The sequence below is a fragment of the Eumetopias jubatus genome, unplaced genomic scaffold (assembly GCF_037043125.1).
Source record: "Eumetopias jubatus isolate StellerSeaLion01/CBP00866 unplaced genomic scaffold, mEumJub1_p1.0 scaffold_8, whole genome shotgun sequence".
Lineage (NCBI taxonomy): Eukaryota > Metazoa > Chordata > Mammalia > Carnivora > Otariidae > Eumetopias > Eumetopias jubatus.
In genome coordinates, this window is record NW_028274814.1 from 22,836,921 (window position 1) to 22,864,810 (window position 27,890).

General features: G+C 47.6%; 1 protein-coding gene and 1 long non-coding RNA gene across 5 annotated transcripts in view; one reads left to right on the forward strand and one right to left on the reverse strand.

Annotated features, from left to right (window-relative positions):
* Positions 1-15,005, reverse strand: part of LOC114217313 (uncharacterized) — a 50,902-nt gene extending 35,897 nt beyond the window's left edge. The window contains exon 1 of the long non-coding RNA XR_003610955.2: positions 14,977-15,005. This is a non-coding gene — a long non-coding RNA (uncharacterized LOC114217313). The remainder of the gene's footprint in view (positions 1-14,976) is intronic.
* Positions 13,926-27,890, forward strand: part of SEPHS1 (selenophosphate synthetase 1) — a 30,314-nt gene continuing 16,349 nt past the window's right edge. Inside the window, exons 1-5 of one of the 4 annotated variants that reach the window (XM_088025807.1) lie at positions 13,926-14,071; positions 16,965-17,233; positions 21,832-21,935; positions 24,528-24,635; positions 25,522-25,676. In XM_088025807.1, coding sequence (XP_087881933.1) covers positions 17,041-17,233; positions 21,832-21,935; positions 24,528-24,635; positions 25,522-25,676 — 560 coding nt within the window. In that variant the 5' untranslated portion in view covers positions 13,926-14,071; positions 16,965-17,040. Of the gene's footprint in view, positions 14,072-15,197; positions 16,768-16,964; positions 17,234-21,831; positions 21,936-24,527; positions 24,636-25,521; positions 25,677-27,890 lie in introns of those variants that run through there. The other 3 variants (XM_088025806.1, XM_088025809.1, XM_088025808.1) reach the window with 3 other exon arrangements.

A 27,890-nucleotide genomic window follows, 5' to 3' on the forward strand; every position in this document is an offset into this window, starting at 1 on the left:
CTGCCAAATACGCAGGAGAATCTGGCTTCTAACAACCACCATTCATTACAGTATAACCATGAGTGGAGGAGAGAAGAGAGCCAGTTACCTGTGATGCAGAAAAATGGGAAGAGATGTGCTCAAACCCAGGTCATCAAGACTCTTCTCTTCCTACGCTGCAGAATCCCTGCAGTACAGGAGGCTGGGGGTGACAGAAACGGTTGGGATAGGCTACATGATAAGAAGGCAGGAGCTGTGTTTATTTTTTCTCCTTAAGTAATCTCTACACCCAACGTGGGGCTCGAACTCACAACCCTGAGATCAAGAGTCGCACATTCCACCAACTGAGCCAGCCAGGTGCCCCCAGAGCAGCTTTTCTTAAAAGACAGAATTGGGGGCGCCTGGGTGGCTCAGTCGTTAAGCGTCTGCCTTCGGCTCAGGTCATGATCCCAGGGTCCTGGGATCGAGCCCCGCACCGGGCTCCCTGCTCCGCGGGAGGCCTGCTTCTCCCTCTCCCACTCCCCCTGCTCGTGTTCCTGCTCTCGCTGTGTCTCTCTGTCAAATAAATAAATAAAATCTTTTAAAAAAATAAATAAAAAATAAAAAAATGTATAAGTTTAAAAAAAAAAGACAGAATTGAAGAGAATTGAATGGTTGAGTGAAGAACTGTGTAAATAATCAAGAGGCGGCGGCTATCAGGGTCTCCGGATTTAGAAGGGGGTAGTCTGTGCATTTTTGGACATTAGATGCAAAACTTGACTCATTTTAATCGGCGGAGACAGGAAGGGAGAGGGACGGAACATGCAATAAAAAAAAATACCCCCCCAATGTTATCCCTCATGCATGAGAAAGACAAAGGGAAAACTTAATAATTTTGTAGCATTAGATACTCTCTGGGTGCAAACAATGACATCTACACTTTACAGTACCAAAGTAATCACCTTTGTGCTCAAGAGAAACAGGATTTGCTGGGGAAAACACCATGGCATGGTGGGCTCTTACGGAATGTGGCTTCATTTTGGGAGGCGCAGAGCCAGAATTTCGGAAACTGCCTCATTGTTAATTGCATTCGAGTGGCGAGCACCCCCCTGACCGACCACACTGTGGATCGTGTTTCTGTCTGTCTTCATCAGATAGATGTCCCCTTGTGTTAGTGCATACAGAGTCAGAATCCTTCATCCTGCCACCAGTCTGCCACCTCAGATGGTTCAGTGAGACTTCCTGAGCCCAACCACAGAGCCATGCACAATGCGGGGGAGGGCGTTGTGGGGAGGAGGTCTCAGAGGGAGCCCCCAGCTCGGGGCGGGGGAGAGGGGTGTCACTCAGGAGACCCTGGGGGAGGCCTGGGGGTGGAATTCTTAACTGGGATTGACTATTTAAAGTGTCCTTCGTTTAGAAGTAATCAAGTCACTGTTTCTGAAACCAAACACAGAAGTGCCAATGCCATGACTTAAATTTCTCGTGACCTTTTATGTCTTGCCAAAAAACCTATGGTTTTTACTGCAGATTGTAAAAGACCACTGATGAAAGTGAATGATGATTACTGAAATTACTGTAGCATTAATGAGTTAATGGAAAAATAATGTACTCCCTATATTTCAACTTTCTCCTCCAAATTCAAATTGTTCTCCCATAGCACTTGCCACCATATTACTCAGTTTTGGGGTCAGAGACCCCTCTGAGGAGCTGGTGAAAGCTAGGAACGCTCTTCCCAGAAATGCACAAGTAGACACAATTTTGCACATAATATCAGAAGGTTCATAGATTCCCCTCCAAACGCAAAAAAAAAATTCTGAGACCTCCACCTAGCACTTGGTATTACAGCAATCCTTTCATTGATCGGGATTTTGACCTGTTTTTAGGGTCCCCATACTGAGCACAAGTGCCTACAAACCAGTAGTTGCTCAAAGGTAAGACTCACTGTTAACCTGACTTTTTAAGGCAAGCAAGACGGAATGAGAGAAAAGGTATTTAGATGTAGGGAGAACACATATTTATGTTGTGCAAGAAAACATATTTTATTGGTCTTTCAGCTATTTCCATTTTTATTAGGATTTGGATCCTTTGGAAAATTTATCGCATGAAGAAACAGAACCAATTTCTCTTATCCAGGCAGGGATCCAGAACCTAAGCCCTTGGGAGAATTGATCTGGAAAAATGTGCAGTTATACAAATAAGCCTCAACAGGGGCCTAGGAGAAAACAGAGAGGACCTCCCCTCCCAAAGATCAAGATGCAGCCTAAAATGTGTCTTAGGGGACTTGTTCCTTTCCAGAATCCACCTGCCAGGACAACGCTGCCTGCAAGCGTATCCACAACGAGTGATTCCACGTCGCTTTCCTGCCTGACCTGTTCAGTCTCCATCTTGCCTTCCTCGGTTCTCTGGCCCTCCTGGTTCTGCGTCTGAATTTCTGTCTCCCCCACAGAAACCTACCTTCAGTAGGGTTTGGACACTTGCTTTCAAGTTGCTAAGCCCCGCTATCAGACAATTCTAGGCGGTGAAGCCAAGCCCGCAGGGGGAGATGTGGAAAGACTATTCCGGCAACCTGCTGAGAAGCGAGGGCTGGCCTGGTGAATCCTCCTTCTGGCCGCCGCCAAGATGTAGGGGGAGGGAAGGGGGGGCGTCTGGGAAGGTGTCATGCTAATGGAACCGAGTTTTGGGGGTCCTGCCTCCAGATGGAGGTTAAAGGATAAGATGTCAGGCATCTCTGCGGCCTCAACCTGGTCCAGTAGACGGCTGGACCTTTCACCAACGCCTCGCCTATGAGAGGACAATGCTGAGGGTGCCCCTTGGGAGGGGCAAGGAAGAGAGATGCAGGAGAGCAGACTCATCCTGGTATTTACCGGGGAGAGCGAGAAGCTGGCGCCAGTCCTCATTCACTTGACCACTGCTTACTGAGTGCCTCCATCCGTGGTTGCGGATCGGGGACAGAGGGCCTGAGTTCAAATCCAAGTCCTCTATTTTCTGCCTTTGTGACCTTGGGCAAGTTACTTATCTTCTCTGTGCCTTGATTTCCTCATCTCTAAAATGGAAATGATGATGGTACCTACTGCATAGGGTTGTTATGGGGACTGAATGAATGAATATATGTAGAGCTCCAAGAAGAGGGCCAGCACACAGCAAGCAATTGTGGGGTTTTTTGTTTGTTTTGTTTTAAAAGATTTTATTTATCTATTTGAGAGAGAGAGCGCGTGCGCGCGCACATGCATGTGCGCATGTGAGCAGGGGGAGGGGCAGAGGGCGAGGGATAAGCAGGCTCCCCACAGAGCAAGGAGCCTGATGTGGGACTCGACCCTGGGATCATGACCTGAGCAGAAGGCAGAGACTTATCCGACTGAGCCACCCAGTTGCCCCCTGTGGCATGCTTCTTAAAAGAGGCGTCTACACTCATTGTCTCGCCAGCACACTACACCCTGCCTTCCACCCTAGGCCCTGCACATAAGTACTTCCCCCCAAGGCCATCAGGGACCACTTAAACCCAATGACCTATTTTCAATTCTGATCTTACCTTGATTTTCTCTAGCACCTGACAATGTCGGCCCCTCCCACCTTCTTAAAATTCCTTGTCCCCCCAGTTCCAGAATGACACTCTCCTGCTGTTCCTACCGATGCCAGGGAATGCGCTAGGCACTGGGAGGCAAAGATACTCGAGACAGTCTCTACAAGGAACTCAGGGGTTTGGGGGAGAGAAGGGAGATTAGGTATATGGCACAATTACAAATCATCAGGATTGGTTCCAAGATGAGGACCAGAATGGGGTGGCAGGGCTGTGTTCCTTCTGGCGGCTGTAGGGAAGAACCAATTTCCTTGCCTTTTGCAGCTTCTAGAAGCCGACCACATTCCTTGGCTTGTGGCTCCCAATCACTCTACTCCTGGTGGTTGCATTGGTCCATCCAGATAATCCAGGATAATCTCCTCATCCAAAAAATCCTTAACTAAATTATATCTGCAAAGTCATTTTTGCCACATACAGTAACATATTCACAGGTAATAGGATGTGGCCAACGCTGGGGGCCACGATTCTGCCTACCGCAGATGGCACAGTCTCTCCCCGTGGAGTTGCCAGAGAACTCTCGAGAGAAGCCTCTTGGGGCAGAATCTTACAGGTTTAGTTCTCATTTGCCAGAAGGGGGGACACGGTAGGTATGAGCAAAGGAATAGCGCTTGCTGAGACGCTAAGCAGAGGAAGAGAGGAGGTGAGCCTGGAGATCTGCACCCACTCAGTCTGGCTGTATAGCTGATGAATCGGAAGAAAGTGCCTCTGGAGAACGGATTAAGGGAGAAAAAGCAGAAGCTGGATTACAAGGTTTTGGTTTTTTTAAAACCATAGTAAAGAGTCTGAAACGTATCTGAAATTCACTTGAACAATGCTATTACTTTAACGTGGGTCACTGTTTCTTAAAATTTTCTTGACCCGGGGCGCCTAGGTGGCACAGTTGGTTGAATGGGATTTCGGCTGGGTCATGATCTCAGGGTCATGGGATCGAGCCCCACGGGGCTCCATGCTCAGAGCAGTGTCTACTTGAGACTCTCTCTCCCTCTGCCCCTCCTCCCCATGCTCTCTCTCAAATAAATAAACAGATAAAGGGGCGCCTGGGTGGCTCAGTTGGTTGAGCATCCGACTCTTGGTTTCGGCTCAGGTCATGATCTCAGGGTTGTGAGATCGAGCCCTGCATTGGGCAATGCACTCAGCGTGGAGTCTGCCGGAGATCCTATCTCTCTCTCTCTAATATAAAAAATAAATAAAATTTAAAGTAATATTTTAAAATATTTATTTTAAATATTTTATGTATTTATTTAAATATTCGATTAATTAATATTAAATATTTAAATAAATGTGGCAAAATATTCAATTAAATATTTAAAATATTTACTTATTTTAAATATTTATTTAAAATAAATAACAATTTAAAAAATTTAAAATTTTCTTGACTCATTTTTTTTGTCCTTAAGATTAATGTCCCCAAAATCACAGGTTTTATATGTTAGTTCTATCTTTCCAATGCGTGTTAAGACAAATACACAACTATCAGAGTAAAAATGTTCTTGCATCTAGCACCTAAAATCATCCGCGCACACCCATGAATGAGCTCTGTACTTGGAGAAACAGAGCCAGAGGCAGCGCAAACCACCTGAAGGTTTCAGGCAGGGAAAAGAACACGGTCAGGTTTGCCTTTGATAAATACCGTTCTGGCAGCATTAATCTCTTTGGACTGAATGGAATCAATGAACATTATAACAAAAAGACCATAAATTAGCATACTTTCACAATCCTCAAGGTGAGAGATGAGAAAATGAATCAAGACGCGAGGGGGGGGGCCGGGGGGCGGAGGGAGGGAGGAGAGAAGGGGAGGGGAGGGCTGGATACCCACAGTACTGAGGTGGTAGAAGAGCTGGATGATAGTGAAGACTGGAAAAGGAAAAAGGGGGACTGGGGAGAGCTGCTGAGGTCCCAGCATGTACAACACCACGGATAACTGTCCATTCACCAGGATAGTCAATAAGGGGTACAGTCGATGGCAGAGTGCGGGGGTGGGGTGGGGGGGGTCAGGGTTGGAAGGAAACGATTCCTTCGGTCCTCACATCTGCTGAATGTGAGGTGCTGAGAGCCGCTGGCGGATGCACGTGAATGCCTGTGTTTGGGGCAGGTTTCAGAGCAGCGCCGCCCAGCAGAAATACGCTGTCAGCCCGCCATGCCCTTTTCAGCGGTCAAGTGACCACATTAAAACATGTAAAAAGCAACATATGAAATGAATAATCTATTTTATAGAACCCAACTATTCGAATCATTATATTTCAAAATGGATCGATATAAAAACTATTGAGATAGTTTACATTTTTTCTCGTTTTAAGTCTTCAAGCTCCAGTGCATTTTTTTTACACTGAGAGCACATCTCACCCCAGAGATGCCAAGTGCTCAGTATTCCACCGCGAAGCGTGGCCACTGTATTGACGACACCGCTTAGGAGCCATGTGCAACAAAAGAGCAAGAGGACCTCAGGACAACCCTGACGAACATCAGCGTGGGGTGTGAATGGGAGGGAAAGACGGCTAGAGGCATCAAAAAAGAATAATGAAAATATCTAGCTCAGTCAGAAGTGCATGCAAGGGGCATCTGGGTGGTTCAGTCGGTTAAGCCTCTGCCTTTGACTCAAGTCATGATCCCAGGGTCCTGGGATCGAATCCCGCACTGGGTGTAGCGATTACTTAAATAAATTTAAAGAAACTTTTGTTTTGTTTTGTTTTAAAGATTTTATTTATTTATTTGAAAGAGAGAGAGAGATCATGAGCAGGGGGTAAGGGTAAAGGGAGAAGCAGACTCCCCACTGAGTGAGGAGCCCAATGCGGGACTCAATCCCAGGATCCTGGGATCATGACCTGAGCTGAAGGCAGATGCTTAAAAAACTGAGCAATCTAGGTGCCCTAAATAAAAAAATCTTATTTTATTTTATTTTATTTTATTATTTTATTTTATTTTTTACTTTGTTATGTTAAGTCACACACAATACATCTTTAGTTTTTGATGTAGTGTTCCAGGATTCATTGTTTTCGTATAACACCCAGTCCTCCATGCAGTAGGTGCCCTCCTTAATATCCATCACCAGTCTAACCCACCCCCCCACCCCCATCCCCTCTAAAACCCTCAGTTTGTTTCTTGGGGTCCATAGTCTCTCATGGTTCGTCTCCCCCTCCGATATTCCCCCCCTTCATTTTCCCTTCCTTCTCCTAATGTCCTCCATGGCATTCCTTATGTTCCACAAATAAGTAAAACCATATGATAATTGACTTTCTCTGCCTGACTTATTTCACTTAGCATAATCTCCTCCAGTCCCATCCATGCTGATGTAAAAGTTGGGTATTCATCGAAGGGGGGAAATCAGAGGGGGAGACGAACCATGAGAGATGATGGACTCTGAAAAACAAACTGAGGGTTCTAGAGGGGAGGGGGGTGGGGCGATGGGCGATGGGACGTGCATCAAAGAATGGTTCAATCAAGTTTACATTTCTTTTGTCTTTCTTATTATTTGTTACAAATCAATCTTCCCACATTTATGAAATGATCCTATACCCTACCACCACACATTGCCACTTTCCAGTAAGGATAAAGAAGTAACATGAGGAATATATGTTAAGGAAAAATAGAAGAAGATAGCAGGAGGGGAAAAATGAAGGGGGGGAAATCGGAGGGGGAGACGAACCATGAGAGACGATGGACTCTGAAAAACAAACTGAGGATTCTAGAGGGGAGGGGGGTGGGGCGATGGGTTAGCCTGGTGATGGGTATTAAAGAGGGCACGTTCTGCGTGGAACACTGGGTATTATGCACAAACAATGAATCATGGGACACTATATTAAAAACTAATGATGTAATGTATGGTGATTAACATAACAATAAAAAAATTTTTAAAAAACCTCATGCTGACCTGGAAATCTTAAATAAAAAAAGAATGTTAAAACCAAACGTTGGTACAGATGTAGAGCACTTTAAACTTCATTCATTGTTGGTGGAGGTATAAAATGGTTCAAATACTTTGAAAAAATTTCTGACAGTTTCTTATCAAACTAAAAAATGCTTATTTTATGACCCAGCAATGTTATTCCTGTGTATTTTCACAATAAACATGGAAGAATATGATGACCAAAAAAAAAAAAAAAAAAAAGTTGGGTATTCATCCTTTCTGATGGCTGAGTAATATTCCATTGTATATATGGACCACATCTTCTTTATCCATTCGTCTGTTGAAGGGCATCTCAGCTCTTTTCACAGTTTGGCTATTGTGGACATTGCTGCTATGAACATTGGGGTGCATATGGCCCTTCTTTTCACTACATCTGTATCTTTGGGGTACATACCCAGTAGTGCAATTGCTGGGTCATAGGGTAGCTCTATTTTTAATTTTTTGGGGCACCTCCACACTGTTTTCCAGAGTGGTTGCACCAGCTTACATTCCCACTAACAGTGTAAGAGGGTTCCCCTTTCTCCACAACCTCTCCAACATTTGTTGTTTCTTGCCTTGTCAATTTTCCCCATTCTGACTGGTGTAAGGTGGTATCTCAGCGTGGATTTGATTGGAATTTCCCTGATGGCTAATCTTAAAAAAAAAAAAAAAAAAAAAAAAAGATGAAGCAGCCAAAGAGGTTAGGAGGAGAATGAGGGAAGCGCTAACATGAACCTGCCGAGAACTTCGAGAGGAGGAGAGGAATGTGCTTCTTCGTGGCCTCGAATGCTGCAGGGAGGCCCTCAGGACCAGGCACATGGACTCCAGACTCAGCCCCAGTGTGAGTCCTGGTTTGACTGCTTATCACGGGGCACTGTGGCAGAAGCTGGAGATGCCATCGATGCCCGGCCCACCTCGGAGTTCGCCCGAGTTTCAAGGACAGCGTCCAACCCACGGACAGCATGCCCCCCTCGGTCACCTGCCTGTCCCGGACAGCAGGGCTCCTTCCTCCAGGAGGAAGTTCTGAGGCTCCTGTCCAGGGAGAGGGAGGCCCAGGGGACTCACTGGAGAAATGTCTCAGCCTCCCTGTCTGCCAGTGCTGTGATTCCAAGAGGGCGTATTTGTTTTCTATTGCTGTGGTGACACATGACCACTAACTCTGTGAACACAGGCGCATTTGTGATCGGGCAGTTCTGTGGGGCAGAAGTTGGACGGGGACATCACGGGCGAAGATCAAAGTATCTGCAGGGGGCAGTCCTTTCTGGAGGCTCTAGAGGAGACTCTGTTTCCTCGCCTTTTCCAGCTTCCAGAGGCTCCTGTTTCCCCTGATTTGTGGCCCCTTCCTCCATCATAGCTGACAACACTGGGCTGAATCCTTGTCACGCTGCCATGTCTCTGGGTCTCTCTTTTGGTTCTGCCACGTTAAGGACCCTGTAATTACACTGTGCCCACCCAGGTAATCCAGGATAACCTCCTTAAGATCAAACTTAGTTCCATCTGCAACCTGAATTCCTCTTTACCCTGTTACATAACACGTTCACACGCCCCAGGGATTGGGACACAGACATCTTTGGGGTCGGGGGCATTAGTCTGCCTCTCAAAGGGGCTTACAGGTTCCCAGATAGCTGCCAACAGGGCTGAGCCCATGGTGGTGACCCACTCACTTACATTCTTTTGGACTTTCTTCCTTCCCTGACTTGTGTTGCCCACTTCTTGCCTTTGTACTTCCTGAGATCACCTCCCAAATAAGCTCCCTTCCTCTAAATCCTCATCTCAAGATCTGCCTCAGAGGAACCTTATGGAAGACAGTGATCTTGGGCAAGTTACTCAATCAATCTGAGCCCTAGTTTCCTCCACCATGAAAGCAAAATATATCACAGTACCTAGCTCACAAGGTTGTTGGGAGAATTCTAAGAGTCAATGTTCATAAAAGAATCTATACAGTGGGGGGTAGAGTAAGTCCTCAACCTGAGTTAGCTATTGTTGGAGGGGGACAGCTGGTGCCCAGGGAGGGGCCAGACTCAGACAGACAGAGATGGTTCTCCCTCTGAGACACTGATGGTCAGAGGTGTGGGGTGGGGACAGAGTGGGAAAACTGGAGGGTTTCCTCTGAGGGCAGCCATTTTCTCCTTGAGCTGCATCTGCTCCTGAGGGCAGTACAGTGTGGTACAGACTTTGGAGATAATAATGAACATTTGGAAGAGCATACTTAAGGATTTCTGAGCTGTTGGGAAAGGCCAGTGGGCACTGGATATCATACATCTGTCAGAGCACAATCTCTAAGCTCTGAGTTTCTCCGCCTGGTAAAGTGGTAGGGAAGAGGGTGGAGGGAAGGGACGTAAGGCTGGATGTCTGAGGGCAGATGTGGTCAAAGGACAGTGCAGGAGATAAGACCGTGGAGTGTACTGAAGGCTCCAGGCTGGATGGAAGGAAAAGGGACCATCTTGAGAGACCGGTGATTCTCATATGGGGGCAGTGCAGGTGGCCGGCTGTAAAGAAGTGAGAGGAGTATAGGGCCAGAGATAGGATGCTGATGTTTAATATTCCCAGAGAAGAGACAGTTTAGAGCGCACACACGAGAACGGGCAGCTGAACTGAAGGTAAAAGTTATTCGATTTGGGGTGTCCATCACCTACCAGGTCTTAGTCATGACCAGAGAGTCCTCCTACCCCCCATGATGACAAATCAGGGGCCACTTTTGAACGGGCACAACGCAAGCAGTGTAGGGGAGTGACTGTCCTGGCAACAGATGGTGGTAATGCTGGATAGTAAACACCCGAAGTGAGAAAGTCAGCACAGGAGGCAAGTCATGTCCCCAAGACTGCTTTGGAGCTCGTAGAATGTGGGAGGCAGAACAGGCAATCTCCTGTCCCTCTGAGTGTCTGAGAAAGCAGAATTCTTTAGAGTAGTGCCCCCCCACGCCCACTGCCCCCCCCAGCATCAGCAGGGGAGCCCATTAAAAGCATGGATTCTTAGTACTCCTTCCCCCGACATATGCCCCCAACCAGCCCTATTAGTTTCCTGGGGCTGCGTGACAAATATGGCAACACTGGGCGGCTTAATGCAGAACACAGAAATGTATTCTCCCTCAGTTCTGGAGACCAGAAGTCCCAAGTCAAGGTGTTGGCAGGGCTGTGCTCCCTCTGATGGCTCTAGTGAAGGGTCTTCCTCGCCTCTGGGGACCAGAAGCAATCCTTGGCGTTCCTTGGCTTGAAGGTGCCTCACTCCAATCTCTGCCCCAGTCTTCACATGGGCTTTTCCCGTGTGTCTCTGTCCCCAAATCACCCTGTTCTTGTAAGTCATTGGATTTAGGCCCACAATAATCTACCATGACCTCATCTTAACTTGATCACACTTGCAAAGACCCTTCCAAATAAGGCCACATTCACTGGTACCAGGGGTTAATACTTCAACACATCTCCGGTGGGGGACACAATTATTATTAAAGAAAACAGTTTATGACATGTGTTGAACATGGTAAGGCAGACTTTACTCAGGAACATCGAAAGAGAATTTTGCAGTGGGGGGAGAGACTGGGCTCAACTCCGAACAGCATGGGCAGGAGGAATTTATAGTCAAGGAGCAGGGGTGAGGACCCGTGGGTGGAAAATTACTAAGAGGAAATAACAGGGGTGGGGGGGATTCTGGCTAAACTGACCTAACAAGATTCTTGCTAAAGGCAGGTGGTGGGGGGGGAGGTGATCAGACGGTCACCTGGGGGATGGTGGGGGGTGGGGAACCCAATTAGATATTGAGGGTGGGGGAGGGGATCTTGCTAAAATGGGATTTTGCAAGGGAGCAGGTAGATGGGCTTAGCTAGAAGTTTCAGGAGCCTGACTAAAGTTTGGTCAAAGACTCTTTCTCCCGACTCAACCCATTATGCCAGCTAGATACAATCTTTGGGGCAGGGCTGGTAAATGTGTATTTTTTAACAAGGGTCCACCAGGTAAAGCAATCCAGGAGAACCATCTTTTAGTTGGAGCCCATAGGACCTGAAAACTCAGGGAAGAAGGCTCCCAGTGGAATGGGGCTTTGATGGCTCCACGGGGGAGGACTCAGAAAAAGGTTGGGGGGAGAAAAGCCAACTGGGGGGAAGCACAGAGAGCCATGCATTTAGAGCAAAAAAGGGGGGTGGAGAGATCCAGTAGGTTATCGGGCCCCAAGGATGGAGACGGACTCCATATGGAATGAAGGCATCCCTAGCTTAGTGAAGAGTCTTCAGCCTCTGCCCAGAAGAATTTGACTCCAGTTGTCGTGGAGCTGCTAAGACCTCCACACCCGGGGGTGGGGAGTGCTGCGGGAAGGCGTAGGTTTTGAGGATGCTGGCCTCCCACAGAGTCCACAGGGATCAGCCTCCAGCTCGCCCAGCCATTCCATTAGGAAGCCCCGCCGGGCTCTGTCCAAGGTCTCCTTCACTTTCATCCTGAACTCCCCTTCCTGGTTAATCCCACCTCTTTCCGAGGCTTTAAACCCCATTTACATGCTGATGGATCCCACATTTGCATCTCAGACTCAAGAGCCCACACCCCACCCCAAGTGCCAAGCCCTAGTTTGACCAATTGCATTCAGTCTAGAATATCTGGCAGGTGCCTGAAATTGAACATTTCCAAAGCTGAACTCACCCCTAAACTTGTTTGCCTTCCCATAGTTGCTCTTTCAGTTAGGATTACTACCCACCCAGTCCCGCAAAACTAGAAATCTGGGGGTCATCTTATGCTCCTTCCTCCAACCCCATGTTAAATCCCCTCAACTCTTTTGTCTACAGTCCTGCCGCTTCCTTTCGAATCCCCTCAACTTCAGTCTTGACTATTACAATTACCTCCTAGAGATATGGCCCCGTTTTCCCCTCTGGGGGAGGACATCCTCCCAGATGTGGTACAGCCTTTTTTTAGAGCTCAACTTTTAAAAAACAAATCTGCCAAACTCTGCTGACTACCATAAATACCAAACTCCCCAGCATGACACATCATCTTCAGGTACACCTTGCCCCTAATCCCCCCAAACTTTTTTTTTCAAGTTGTGACTTTTCTTGCTAAAAAAACCCTCACAAACAAAACCAAAACCCCACAAGAACTCACAAAATTAATGTCAAAAGGGAGAGGATGGGAGGAATAAAGATACTGCATCCCCTTTGCCTGATTCAGGAGGTCTGGAGAGTTGCCTGGGGATTGTGTATACAGGCATCTTCCCAGGTGATTCAGAGGCAGATCCAGCTTTGTCAAACACAGGGTTGTGCCATTCTTACAGAAGTCCAACCACTCACATCAGAGAATCCAGGCTACTCTATGCTTTCCTAACTTACTGTAGAGGTACCGAGAAAAAAAACAAAACAAAACAAAAAAAACAAACCACAGAGCGGAAAAGCCTGCATCAGGCGGTCTGCTAGGTTACATCACTTCTGTATCCTCACCGAGAATAAGACCCTGAGGACTCGTCAAGCAGAAATTTTAAGAATGAAAAGGGCATCTGCATAGCCTGCAAACCTGATGCCAAACATAAAGCCCCTTTCGGTGACAAAAACATTCCTGCCCCCAAATCCATTTAGAAAATGCTGAACCACCCTAGAAAAGTTTGGTCGGCGTTCCTCCACACTCCTTGGTTTTGAGGGAAGCCCTAAAAGACGTAGTATTGGGAAAGCGTTTTTGCTTTATTTTAATCAGCAATGTATTAGAGAGTCGAAAACCTGAAGAAAGCACTTTCACATGCGGAAGCTCTTCTATCAGTGTTAATTCAAACACACACAGTATTAGGCTGCCATGTTTACTTGGACATGTGAAGAGCAAACAATGTAACCGAGGAACCTTGAGCTCGGACTCCCTACCAAGCACGTTGAACATTCAAGAAACTTTGCGGGATGGCGGCACATCCACTAAGCCTCACGTTAGCTCCCGAGCCCAGGCTAAACAATAGAAAGGAGAGAGGACAGAAGTCACTACTAATCAGACGCGCCGTTTATGTTTTAAAAAAATCTTTCCTCGTGTCAGAGGCGGCTTTTCCTCTGCTCCTACTCTTTTTCAAAGTGTTTCCACGGTCATTGTCTCCCAGCACGAAACGACGGCGGCGCTCGGGGAGCAGGTACAGCGTCCCGCAGGGGTGTAGCGCGGTGGAGCCCGGCCAGGTTTTGGAAAACATTCCCGGCCCTTCCGGCGGGTCGAGGAAAAGTAGGTGGTGGCCCGGGCGCCAAAGGCTGCTGCCAGTGCAACTCGCAACTTTTGAAATCAATCCTTTTTGCATCATGCAACGGATGCCACCGCTCCTCGGGTTTGCAACCCCCCACCCCTCCCCCGAGACCAATCATTGCCGCGCTCGGGCCTGCACATCGCCCCCGCCCCCTTCCCGGGCCGCACGCAGCCACCGAGCCGCTCCGGCCGCGGCCCGCCGCCTCTTAAAGGGCGGTAGCCGGCCCTTAAAGGCCCCTCGCGCGCGGCGCACGGCGGAGCGCGGCGGCCCGGTTCCCGGCAGGGGCCAGCCGAGCCAGGCCGAGCCCCTGCGGCGCCCAGGCGCGGCCCGGGCCCTCCCGCCCTCCGCGCCGCCGCCGCCGGGAGCGGCATTTTTATTCAGGCGACGCTTAAGGGAGCCCGGCCGCGCCCGGTGCATTGTGGGAGCGCCGGAGTCCCGTTTTCGGGAGGAGGAGGAGGGCGCAAAGCGAACCGGTAAGCGCCTGGCTTGGGGAGGGGGGGGCGCGACGCCAGGCTTAAAGGGGAATATTCGTCCGCAGGCCCATGGCGGCCGTGCAGATCCCCCTCCGGGCCGCCCGGGCCCGCCGGGAGCCGTGCACGGCCGGCGCTCTCCAGCGCTGCCTGGAGAGGGGCAGAGCCAGGGCTTGGTGGGGCCGCTTTAAAAAAGAAGCACCGCCCGCGCCGCCGCCGCCGCCGCCGCCGCGCGGAGCCGGGGAAGGAGGGAGGGAGGAAAGGGCGGGGGAGGAGTGGAGGGGGAGGGCGGCGGCGGCGACGCAAGGGTTAATTTTTTCGCCCGCCGACATTTTTGTGCGGCGGCGGCGGCGGCCCGCGCGCGCGGCGGGGACAACCCAGGCCGGGCTCCGGGCGCGGCGCGCGGCGTCTCCGGGGCCCTCCCCGCCCCCACGCGCGCGCCCTCCGGCCCGCGGGCGCCGCCTGACCCTGGGCGCCCGGGCCGGGCCGGCCCCGAGGGCCGGGGTCCCACCGCGCTCGCGCCCGCCCCGCCGCGGCCGGTTGGCCGTGCGCGCCTCGCGCCCTCCCTGCCGTTCCCGCCGCCGCCGCCGGGAGAGCGGGCGGGCATGGCCCAGCCGGCGGCGGTGCCGCGCTGCCTCCGCCCGGCCGCGGCCAGCCCGCAGCGCCGCGCCGCACAAAGAGCCGAGGCCCGGTCTGCCTTTAAAGGCGGCAGCCTGAGACTTAAGGTGTCCCCGGCGTGCGGGGCTCCGCGCTCCGGCTGCCGCCTGGACGCGTGCTGCATGGAGAGCGCCCGGCCCCCGCGCGCCGGGCCCGGAGTCCACCCCTTTGTTTATTTCCTGGGCTTAGGGGCTTGGGGGTAGGGAGGTAGGTACGGGGCTGCGGCTGTACCCTCTTCCGTCCCCGCTTACCGTGCTTCCCGAGCTGTGCGGCCCGCCTGACGCACGCGGTTAAAAAAAAAAAAAAAAAAAATTAAGGTGGCCGAGAAGGAAAGGGTTAACCGTTGTCTTTAAATATTCATATCATTGTTTTAAAGGTGTAAACATGCGGATTCTGGGTTGGAGCGGACTATCTCTTATTATGCAAATGTACTCCCCCCCATTAATTACGATTTCCCCAAGCACCCCCCCCCCATTTTCGCTCACCCACCCTCCAAAAACTGTAAGTTTTCAAGGTTCGGATGTGAGTGTGGGATGTGTGTCCCTCGTTCCATTTCGAATTTTAAAACTCCTGAGTGCTTTGTGGACTTCAGGTGTTTTAAACTTTTTTCCTCTTAAAAATCTGGGAAAATATAAATTATGTTTAAAAGGAAGTTAGTCCCTCAAATTCCCCGCCTCTTTTTGGGGGGGGAGGGTAGGGTTGGAGGTAGGAAAATAACTGGATGCCTCGTGAGTTGGATTTTTTTTTTCCCCCTGGTAGGAGTGAGGCGATGTTAAGTGCGAGGCGTTTTGTGAGCAAAGGACTTGTTTTGTTCCAAACTCTTCCAAGTCAAAGTGCTATTGGACTTTTCCTAACTCTAAAATGGCTTCAGAATTCCCCTCTGGTATTTTGCTTTGCTCCCCTGCCAACCCTCCTTTTGGACAGGTTGATTTCTTGGAATCTTGGAAGGTTTGTTCCTGCACAGTTGTAGGTTTCAAACCGAAATGATTGCTTACCCCAAACATGTTTTTGTAAGGACAGTTTGGATTACTGCCCAAACTCGGGCTTTGTGAGATTTATTTTATTTAGTTATTTTGTGAGTGTGTGTGTGTGAGAGAGAGAGATTTATTTTAAATGAGTGATGTGCTTCCCAGGAGATCAGAAACTCTATAAATGGGAATTATGTTCTTAATCATAAATTTTATAGGGGAAACTGACTCTGAAACTTGGGGTGTTTGTAATTCTATGCCCAATAAAATACCAATCTGGAGGTTTGTAAACCCTGGGACCACATAGAAGATTCTGGTTTAACCTCTGAGACTTGAGATTTGGAAGGGTTTGCCCTAGAAACTTCCAGTGGTACCAAGTACCATAAATGCCAGTGATTTAGTACAGTTTAATTTCTCATTTTAGTTCTGCAATGAAACCGTAATGAGCAGGGGCAAGCATATTTATTTTGTCAATGATGTGTGTGTACTGGTTTGTTGGGCGGGATGTTTGCTTTCTAGGAAAGAGCACTGCATTAAAACATTAGAGAACTTTCCACTGCTCTCTTGGAGAAAATTAATCTTGCTGTGTTAAACAGCCATTCCACTTTTCGAGTTGTGTTCTTTAGTGAGGCTTCCTTAGTTTTGGATCATGTTGTACTTTTGGCCCAGAGTGAAAACACGCTTTTCTAAAATTGAATTGAGCATCGTGAAGAATTTCATCAAGTGCGTTTCCGTCAGCATCCTTTTCCTGCAGAGTGTCTGTCTAATGGGCATTTTATTTTTCTGTGTGAGATAGCAGAAGATACTAAGAGGCTTTCCAGAAAAGTCCCTTTAGCCAGGCCTTCTAATTTCTCAACCGTAGTGCTTCTAGGTTGACAGATGAAGTGACCAGAAGTTTTCTCATAATGCTGGCCGCCAGAAGAACCTTTGGGACCTACTGCTCAAGATGGCCTTGTGTCATGTGTCAGCTGGCCCATAGTGCTTTCTTCAGGGGAGGTGTCCTGGCTGCCCCTCAGAGCCACAGTTATGGGAACACAGACGTCAGGTCTTCTTCAGTAGAAGATGTCTGTGATGGTACAGTCACTTTTTAAAAATGATTCGATCTGGATTATGCCTCACTGTAATGAACTGTTATGGCCTCCGATCACCCTATGCAGTCTGGATGATTGCAGCTTTTCTCACACTTGTCACTGTCCTGTATTCACTTGATTCTTAGCAAGTACTGGTGAGAATTCTTTTAATGGTGTCTTTTGTGTTTTGGCGCTACCTAGGTGGATCTGTAAAGAAACCAACCGCTAGGAGAGGGAGGGGAGGAGCCCAGCTGTGAGGTGTGTGCGCCCCAGAACCATGTCTACGCGGGAGTCCTTTAACCCCGAAAGTTATGAATTGGACAAGAGCTTCCGGCTAACCAGATTCACTGAACTGAAGGGCACTGGCTGCAAAGTGCCCCAAGATGTCCTGCAGAAATTGCTGGAATCCTTACAAGAGAACCACTTCCAAGAAGATGAGCAATTTCTGGGAGCAGTTATGCCAAGGCTTGGTATGTGAACCATTACTTCTTTTATACTTCCCCAAAGTAGAGCATCTTGGCTGCAATTGAAGTCAATGAGTCAAAAGCCAAACTTCTGTCCTCCCATGGTGCCTTTTTCAAAAAGCAAAGCAATGATGACTATTCTAATATTGTAACTTATTTGGAGGAAGTACTTGAAAAGCATCAAGAAATGTGCTCTAGCCATTTTTAAACTATTAAGTGTGCAGTTGAGACAATTCTGTTACGGTAAGAGAATTTTTTACTAAATTGAATTTTGTAGTTAGCTGAGGATTAAGCAGAAACTCCTTTATGCATCTGTTCTAAAATTTTCCTTAAAACGCTTGCATTCTCTTCTTTGCCTTAGGAAAGCTAGTGCTTACGTGTCATTGTGCAGCACGTTGAGGGCAGTGATGGGGTGGGGGGGGCCCCTGGGTTCCTCTGCAGTATGCACTGTTGGATGAGCTCTGCTAGGGAGGGGGGAGAAGACCGGACTGAATGTGTGCCTGACCCTAGGGCGTCATCTGGCACAGAGAGTGTGTTGTTTTTTTTTTTTCTTTACTAAATTCCTGATGTTTTAGTGGTTTGCCTCTTCCCAAGCACAGAGCTCAGAAAGAAATTCTAGCCTATTGGGATATTGTTTGTTAGCTTTTATTGTCTGGTGCGTTAAGGACGTGGCATAAGACTGTGCTCACTTGGCCTTCTGAGTGTTTGGTGTGTATTCTAGGAGTTTGAATGTTTGGTAGTTACGGTGTGTGACCCGATCAGCTTTCTTACATAAGGTTTTCATTCTGTTCATTTTCACCCATTGTTTGTGCAGTTCTGTCTTAAAACATTCTGTCTCACAACCCAGGATGCTCCTTTCTTCCCTGATATGTAAAGGAGATATAAAAGCAGAGCTGCTTTGGTTGGAGGAGAGGAAACTTCACACCCCACACTCTAAGGGCCGCTGGGCTGGCTCCCAGGAGCTCAGTTCGAAAACCAGCTTCATCTAGCTGATGTCTGAGCATGGAGAAATGCCACGTGAATGGGTTGGATTAGATGTTGTCTTGTCAAGAAATAAGAATGTACTGAGAAAGCTGTCCTATAACTATGTCAAGAGAAATAAGCTGCCAAATGGGCAAAACCAAATGCAATAAAAGCCTCGTGGATATAGTAGTAATTCCTCTTTATAACTTCCCCTGTTGACCTTATGAGCATGCCATGCACTGTTAAGCACTTTGAAAATGTCAGTTCATTGCTCTTCCCTCTGCCCCATGATGCACAGGAAGGCCGGGTAACCCATCCCGTGTCACTTGGCGAGGGTCAGGACCTGGAGTCCATGTTTTCTGATTCCTCCCCGCACCATACCGTTTGTCACCCGGTTTCTAAGTCCAACATGTTTGCAGTGAGAATAGGGGCTGCAAGGTACAACCTAGCAGTGGCAAAGGGGAGAGACAGATGGGGACAGTAAGTGGAGAGGCAGAAAAAAGCTGTTAGAAGAATACTAGTGCAAAGGAGTATAGTCACCTAGGGCTTTGGGGAAGCATTTGGAAGCCGTGAACCTTTCCCAGAAAAAGGCCCACTCATAAAATTGAGCATTCCTGGCATTCTCCAGGGGCAGAAGGACCCCAGGTTACAAGCAAGTGGGTGCTGAAGGAAGCATAGTATTAAACCTCGTCCCGAAGTGGTAACATCTAGATAGCCAAAACTTCGCTTTGGAATCAGATCTAGATTCTTGTCTGGACACAGTCATTAACGAGTCACTAATGTTAATCTGAGCGACAGTGTCCCAATCTTGGGAATGAGATAATCATACTTACTGTTTCTAAGTGTTGGAAGTATCAGAAATTACGGGTGTGTATCTTTACCCAGATAGACACATGATATATACACACCAATGTGTTTAAACTCTAAACGAGTGGCATTTCCTGGATCCTAAGATGGTGACAGTTGTTAAATGTACATGTGTTGATTAGATGTATTCTCACTAAAGAAATGTTAAAATAAGTGTTTCTTGCCTGAGACATAAGAGCTATATCAAGTATTGATCACTGCCAGCAAGTGGTGGTAGTATGATCATTGGGTTCTTCTGCTTGATGGATGGTTTCAGTCTTGCTGAAAACCCAGAATTCCCCACCACCCACTGGTAATTAAATATAACACTGCTTGGTCTGGTATTTGAGGCTCCCCCCGCCCCCCCGCCGTGGTATTTTCGTCTGTTACCACCTGTCCTCTCCCTGGACTGTCCCTCGCTCTCAACTTGATCCTCTGGTTTTTTAAGGCCAGTGGCTCATCTCAGATAGGCCCTCTCTCCCCCAGTCACTATGGACCAATGCTGTACGAGAGAAATACCATGTGAGCCACACGTGTAATTTCAAATTTCCTAGAGCATTGGGTGAAATTAATTCTAACATATTTTACTTAATCCTAAAAACCTCATTTAAACACATAATTGATATAAAATATTGCTAATGAAATGTTGGGTTTTTTGGTAAACATGCTCAAGAGTCATCAGTTAAAATGCTCTGATAATACATATAAATAGAAATTAAATCCTTCACAAATCAAATTTATTTAATTCAAATTTGGATTAACCAGAATAGAAACATTTTTTTAACAAAAAGATTTATTTATTTGGTTGAGAGAGAGACAGAGCATGAACAGAGGGAGGGGCACAGGGAGAGGGAAAAGCAGGCTCCCCACTGAGCAAGGAGCCTGAAGCGGGACTCCATCCCAGAACCCTGGGATTATGACCTGAGCCAAAGGCAGATGCTTAACCGACTGAGCCACCCAGGCGCCCTGATGAGAAACATTTAAAGCTAACATTCAGCAGCTATGTCTGGTTTCCTTCAGGAGTCCTGTGGTTTATACATGAAAACCCCAAAGAAAACTGTATTTCGCTCTTTCTTGAAGCAAACAGTAATATCCTCAGAATGACCTGTTGGGTCAATTTAGGGAGACTCAGGATGAGTAAAATTGTGGTTCTTGCCATTTCCACTTAAGTGCTCAAAAGCAGTTGTCAGGTGAAGTTTCTGGGAGGTGTGCACATATGTCATTTAGATGAATTATCACACGTGTTCCCACCTGATGCACATGGACCCTCATGACCTGGGCAGTGTGCTTCATTGTCACACACCCGTGAGACTTGCCATCCGGACACTGCCTTGCCATCTTGTGTGGTGGAAAATCAGCCCGCCTTCACAAAGTCTGTGACTTTTTATTAACCTCGATTTTTATTTTTGCTTTAGTAATAATGGATCAAGGCCTGGGAAAATAAGGTGCCTCTGTGATGCGGCCTCTCGTGGGTATTTTGCCGTTGTGGTGCTGAGATCGTTACACTGCAGCAGTTTTACTCAAGCAGAATATGAAAGGTGCTCAGACATTCGCCTCAGTGTGACGCAAATATGATTTATTCTTGTTCCGTTTGCAATTCTGAATTACGAGGGTGCCATCCACTTGCTTCCTTTGGTATTTTATCCTGATTTTTTTTCTCCACCTTCAGCTCTTGTGCTGCCCAGTTGAAATCCTCATAAGGGGGCAGGTGGGTATCCTTTCGAGAGAGATGAGGGAAAGCACTCTATTCAGCTTGCTTGGTGGGAGGGCCAGTCTGAATTTGAATATGTCCCCATTACAGGTGATTTCCAAAGAAATGTTGTCTATAGTAGCTTAGTTTTGACTGTTTCTAAACCAATTTCAGGAAAAGGGAATTATTTCTAATTGGACCATCCGTTGTCCATATTATCTTTCTAAATGTTTAGAAACGATTTTTAATAAATTGAACTATTGCCTGCAGGCTTGATAGCGTGCCAGTATAGGTGACATTTACAAGTTTTCCGCAAGAGAAATAACGTGGAATTTTAAAGTTTCCTCTTAAAAAACACTTTTGGTAACCTACATACCAGATCCCACAGATGCCACGGTGTCTGTCCAAGCTTGAGTGGAAACGAATACTTGTTCCAACTTTGTCCTTCTTTCCTTCCTCTCTCTCTCCCTCCCTCCCGCCCTTTCTCACTCTCACTTAAGCTTATTTATTTATTTTTAAGTAATCTCTACACCCAACATGGGGATCGAACTCACGACCCCCAGATCAAGAGTCGCACGCTCCACTGACTGAGCCAGCCAGGCGCCCTCCCCATTTTCATTTTCATTTTTGACTAAAATGGAGAAGTAATAATAACACTTATATGTATAAAAGATCTTACAGACTTTTATTGGGGAAAACAGAATAACGCCTAAAGATCTACTCGAAAAGTAACTGTAGCTAAGACAACCCAAGTTCCGTTAACGCTTTCTCATCTTTAAAGGAATTTTCTGTGGTGCCAGCCACATGATACAGTAATACAAAGGAAAAATTTCCTTTGGAGGCATCATTAAAGTCTAAAAATTGTACGGTATTGAAGTTGAGTCTTCATGACTAACAAATTTTATTCTCACTTTCCATCTTAAGCCAGTTATGTTTCACGTTTATTTCACTTACGGTCTTGATAGGAAACACATTGCTTTGTTGGCAGGGCTCAGTGCTCCATAAGCATCGTGCACGAAACCGCTCCTATTCGCAACACTGATGGTATAAAATGAAATGGCTTTTCCTTTTGGTTTTTGGACGCTGACGACTTTCATCTTTATAGGCATTGGAATGGATACTTGCGTCATTCCTTTGAGGCATGGCGGTCTCTCTCTGGTTCAAACCACGGATTACATCTATCCTATCGTCGATGACCCTTACATGATGGTGAGTTTGACCCGGGTGTGTGTTTACATCCGGAACTGCTTGTTGGTTGGGTTTGGGGCTGGGGACTTGGCTTTCCTGACACGCCAGTTGTCAGCATCCCGCCAGCGCTGCCCTGCCTTCTGCACTCGCAGCCATTGGGTCTGCCCTGCTCAGGCTCGGTACCGGACGGAAGGCAGTGGGGGCAGGCACGGGGAGCCCCTCTGCTGCTCCTGTACCTGCGGGTGTGTCTGGGCGCAAGCGCCTGTTGTGTCCTCAGCACATCTGTTGACGGACGTGCTTAGTTTTCTTCTTTCCTTCTTCCTCTGACATTTGTAAACTCCACATTCCTGTGTTTGAGGCTACGAGGTGTTACCACACTCGGTAGCAGGACTGATGCTAGGTGTTTCCTTCCAGAAATAAACAGCTTAGCGTCTCACCACAGTTAAGCTACTTGACTGTCGATTCCAACTCTGGTCACTAGGCACCTCAGTGTGTCATGTGTCACCATGTAGAATGCATATCTGATCTGCGGTGTTAAGTTCCTGGCTACTGATCACGGCCCTGCCTAGATCTACTTCCAAATTGCCCAGTGCATGGCTACGCCAGCAACCTCCTGGTCTGCCCGACTTTAACCCCCTACCAGACGAGGAGCCGATGGAGAAACGGGGAGCATCATGCTGTTAAGAAATGGGCCTCCCTGTGTGCCAGGGCACTGAACTCAAGCCACACGCATAGGGACTTGGGCCCCGAGACAGCTTAGTGCGGGGAGGTGGAAGGTCACCTCTCAGGTGCCAGTGACAAGCAGATAGTTGACTAGAAACCTGACTGGCCCCTGCACTTCTGTTCTCTCCTCTGGAGCAATACTCCTGAGAGACCACAGGTGCCCCATCTGACCAGGTGGCAGAGGCGGCTAGGACCAGAATTTAGCCTTTAGCCAGCATCTCTCTCTCTCTCTTTTTTTTTAAGATTTTATTTATTTATTTGACATAGAGCACAAGCCAGGGGGACAGCAGATAGAGGGAGAAGCAGGCTCCCTGCTGAACAAGGAGCCCGATGCAGGACTCCATCCCAGACCCCGGGATCACGACGTAGCCAACCAGGTGCCTCTAGCCAGCATCTCTTAAAAGCATCAGAGAGGGGACAGAACATGGCTACAGCCCCAAGTGGCAGGCACCTCCGAATTGCAAAAGCCCTGTTGCCCCTGCTGTTGTCACTTCCGAGCTCACTGCCATTCTGCCAGGAAGTCCTAAGAAAACCTTAGCGAGTACTGAGCCAGCTGCTGAAATGATCATACTTGGGAGTTGATTAGAATATGTCAGAAGAACAATTTGTCATTTTCTCCTTTACTATCTAGAAATGACAACTTATATTTATTTTTTATTTATTTTTCAGAGCGGGGGTTGGGGAGCAGGGGGAGAGAGAGAGAATCTCAAGCAGGCTCTGTGCCCAGCGCGGATGGAGCCCGACATGGGGCTTGATCTCACGACCCTCAGATCACGACCTGAGCTAAAATGAAGAGTCTGATGCTCAACCACTAAGCCACCTAGGCGCCCATTGTTTTTTTTTGTTGTTGTTGTTTTAAAGATTTTATTTATTTATTTATTTATTTGACAGAGAGACACAGCGAGAGAGGGAACACAAGCAGGGGGAGCGGGAGAGGGAGAAGCAGGCTCCCCGCAGAGCAGGGAGCCCGATGCGGGGCTCGATCCCAGGACCCTGAGATCATGACCCGAGCGGAAGGCAGATGCTTAACAACTGAGCCACCTAGGCACCCGCCCCTGTTTTGTTTTGTTTTTAAGATTTTATTTTAAGTAATCTCTACACCCAACATGGGGCTTGAACTTACAACCCCGAGATCAAGAGTCACTAGCTGCACCAACTGAGCCAGCCAGGTACCCCCGACAACTTAATATTTAAAAAATCTCCAGTGGATATTAAAAAAAAAAAATCTTTATCATATTTCTGTTGAGTTAAAAAGTTTCTTACAAAATAATATAGTTCACTGGAAATGCTTTTTACGTGCTTTAGAAAACAGTCTGACTTCAGGCCTAGATGTTTTTTCTCTCTTCTATTTTTTTGATTTCTCAAGCAAAATGTTTTTCCTGTTTATCTTCTACAGCCTTGAAAAGAAGCTACCAAAATTTCTCCCTCCCTGTGTTATAAAAATCATCTTCTCTATAACCAATAAAGTGAACATATTTTTAGAATCTGTTTAGAATACGTGGCTGTTTCCCAAGTTTGCTTTAGAAGACCGTTGTCTTCCAACTTCTTCATTCCATAAGCTCTCCTCCCAGACCCATTAGCTCCAGCCTTGCTCGGCTCAGCATCTGCTCCCAACCCCGGTTCCCCCATCTAAATACATTGCAGGCTTCTCCCGATATTCAGAATGGGAAAGAACACAGAAATTCTGTGTTCTGCACAAGAAAGAAGAGGTGGTCACAGGAGTGTCTGAGAAACAGTGAAGGAATGGCCTCGTGGTTGTGTGATGAAGTAAAGGACACAGAAAGCGGGGACCACGTCCCTGGAAAGTCCCCGAGTTGTCCTGGGAGGTGCTCTGTAGGCACACACGGAAAGTCCCCCATTGTCCTCTCTCACGTCCCCCCTCTCTTCCAGGGCAGGATAGCATGTGCCAACGTCCTCAGTGACCTCTATGCCATGGGGGTCACGGAATGCGACAATATGCTGATGCTCCTCGGAATCAGTAATAAAATGACCGACAGGGTAAGTAGTCTGCTTTCTTGCTGGTGTCACTTGACTGGTTTGCCCTTTGTCCCCCCACCCCGTCCGTAACAGGAGGCACCCACGCTGCACGGCTCTCCTCTTCTGTCGGGCTCCCCGTTTATTTTTTGGCAACTATCCGTGAATTAAAATAGAGACTCTGACCTATTCTTGTTCTCATTTCCACCACCTGCTTCCCCTTCTCTCTTCCAGGTAGACCGAAGCCAAGACAGGCATGTTTGTTTGCTTTACTAAAGTTGAGGCCTCAGTCCTAGCAGCTCCGCACCAGGCCTGTGGCCCAGGCCTAGCCTTACAGACCCCGGGCGCACGCCACTGCTGTTGGGGGTGACACCGCGGGGAAGTGACGCAGCGGGGTGCCCCGTGCAGGCACGTGCTCACACAGCCGTGTCCATGGCCTTGCCACCAGCCCCTGTCCTTTGACTCAGGGATGATTTCCATTAGATTCTTTTTGAAAGGTACCTGTTTCTGTGCCCCCGAAAGAGGTTTGCTGCGCCTCGTAGAAATTAGCTGGTCATGGCTTCCACACAGCATCTGGAGGAGGGCGCTGGAACTCTTAAGGACCCCTGAAAGAGCTGGCCCCTCAGATGCTGGAGGGCAGATCTGTGGAGCCAGTCAAATTCCAGTTTTTAATTCTGTGTTGTCTGGGCTCCGTTCACATTGTAACCTAGAGCGCCTTCCGACTCCTGATAAAATGGCTGCAGCGTCAGCCCTTGCCGCCTCCTTCCTCTGATCCCCAGCCCTGGCTGTAAACCGCAGGAGCCCTTCCAGGGTTTTATGATCTTCTTTATGACACTAAGCGTAGATTCTCTTTTCTGGGTTCTGAACTGAATTTTATGTGACTTTTCATTTGTGTTCATTTCAACCCTAGGAAAGGGACAAAGTGATGCCCTTAATTATACAGGGTTTTAAGGACGCAGCAGAGGAGGCAGGGACGTCTGTGACTGGTGGCCAGACGGTGTTAAACCCCTGGATTGTTCTGGGAGGAGTGGCCACGACTGTCTGCCAGCCCAATGAATTTATCATGTAAGTGGATTTTGTTTCCCATCGCCTGGCCTGGTTCTCACTTTCTTTTTCGTTTTTTAGTAAAGATGTATTGAAATAGGAATTCGCATCCCATTGGTGGTGTTGCACAGAGTTATGTAGCCATCTCCAGAGATGACTGTAGAACATTCCGTCACCCCAGCTGGAAACCTATCCCCCTCACTGTCACTCCGTGTTCCCCTGGCTCCCATTCTGCCTTTCACTGCACCCAATAGTAGCATGATATTTTTAAGGTTCATCATTTTGTGGAACAAAACAGTACTTTATTCCTAATTTTTTTTAATTTTGGGGTTTTTTTATTGAAGTACAATTCATATAACAAAATTTCACATCACATTAAATTCAACTTTTTAAAAAAATAATTATCTATTTATTAGAGCAGAGGCAGAGGCAGAGGGGGAGGGAGGGGGACAAGCAGACTCATGCCGAGCCCAGAGCCCGACGTGGGGCCTGAGCCCAAACCAGAGTCAGACGCTTAACTGACTGTGCCTGGCACCCCATGAAATTCAGCTTTTTAAAGTATACACTTCACTGGTTTTTAGTATTAACAAGGTTGTGCAGCCATCACCATTGTCCAATTCCAGAACATTTCGATCACTCCAAAAAGAAACCCTGTATCTGTAAGCAGTCACTCCCAACTCCCTTCTCCCTGCGTCCTGGAAACCGCTAATCTACTTTCCATCTTGTGAAGTTGCCCATTTTCAACATTTCTGATAAATGGAATCCTAGGATACATCAATATTTTGTGTCTGGCTTCTTTCAGTTGGTGTGACGTTTTCAGACTCTGTGTTTTGGCATGTTGTCCCTGCTTCGTGCCTTTTTACGGCTGAATGACAGTCTGTGGTGTGAGAGACCAGCGTGTGTTCACGTGTTCACAGTTGATGGACCTTTGGGTTGTTTCCACCTGTTAACAGATGATGCTGCTGTGAACTTTTGTGTGCAAGTTTTTGTGAACATACATTGCATTTCCCATGGTGTGATGTACCTAAGAATTACCGGGTCACATGGTAACTGTAGCTTGAGCCACCATCACCCTGGTTTCCAACAGTGCCTCCATTTCACATCCAAAACAGCAACATAGGAGAACGCCAGTGTCCGCATCCTCACTAGTCCTCGAGACTTGTGTGCACGTTTGGTATAGCCAGCCTAGCAGGTGTGAGGTGATCCATGTCCCGGTGTGAAATTGGCATTTCTCTGGTAGCTAATCGTACGAGCCTCTGTTCATGTGCTTTCTGGCCATTTCTAGATCTTTGGGAAAGAGTCTCTCTGTCTCTCTCTCTCTTTTTTTCTTTGAAAGATTCTGTCTTAAAGAAGTTAACTTTACATGTTTGATGTCTTTTTAAGAAAAGAAAATGTCCTATTTTCTGAAGGAAGTAGAAGCTCCATTTGTTTACCTTTAAAAAAAAAAAAGATTTTATTTATTCATGAGAGCCTGCACACGAGTGGGGCGGGGAGGGGCAGAGGGAGAAGCAGAGCAGGGAGCCTGACGTGGGGCCGACCAAGCCACCCAGGCATCCCTGTTTGGCTTTTTTCAGTGAGCAGGTGCTAACAGGCAGTGTGCTCACATGATTCGGTGTTCAAACGTTAGAGAAAAATCTACAGTGCAGAGTCCCCCCGTCCTTGTCACCAGTTTCCTTTCCTGGACAAGGGAACTACTTTTACCAAGTTTGAGCCAATTTACTATTCACATTTAGGTTATTCCATTATTTTGACATTACAAATAGTACTTCATCATGTAACCATTACACGTAGATGATTTTGTATATGCGTAACTCTTGGTAAGAAATTTTTCAAAATAGAATGGCTAGGTCAAATATATGTGCAGAGTCATGATAGATTTCTCCAGATTGCCCTGCGTAGAGGCTTGGCCAGCAGTGAACAAGACTGCCACGCCCCCCCCCCCCCCCACCAACACAGTGCGCACACAAGCCTCTCAGTTCTTTGCCAGTCTGTTTGGTGGCTTAAACCTTACTCCTTTGTGAGGAAAGTTGAGCATATTTTTATATATTCTTGTCTTTTGCCCATTTTTTTAATTGATGGGAGCTCCTTTTAGAGACATTGTCTGATAGCTTTCATGTGAAGGGTCTTGCATTTTACTTACACCAGAGTTTTGTTTTCCTGTGTTTTATGTTTTTCGTTCTCAGGCTTCTGCACAGAGGATCGTGGGTCCATCTGCCTCCCGCATTTCAGCTTTTC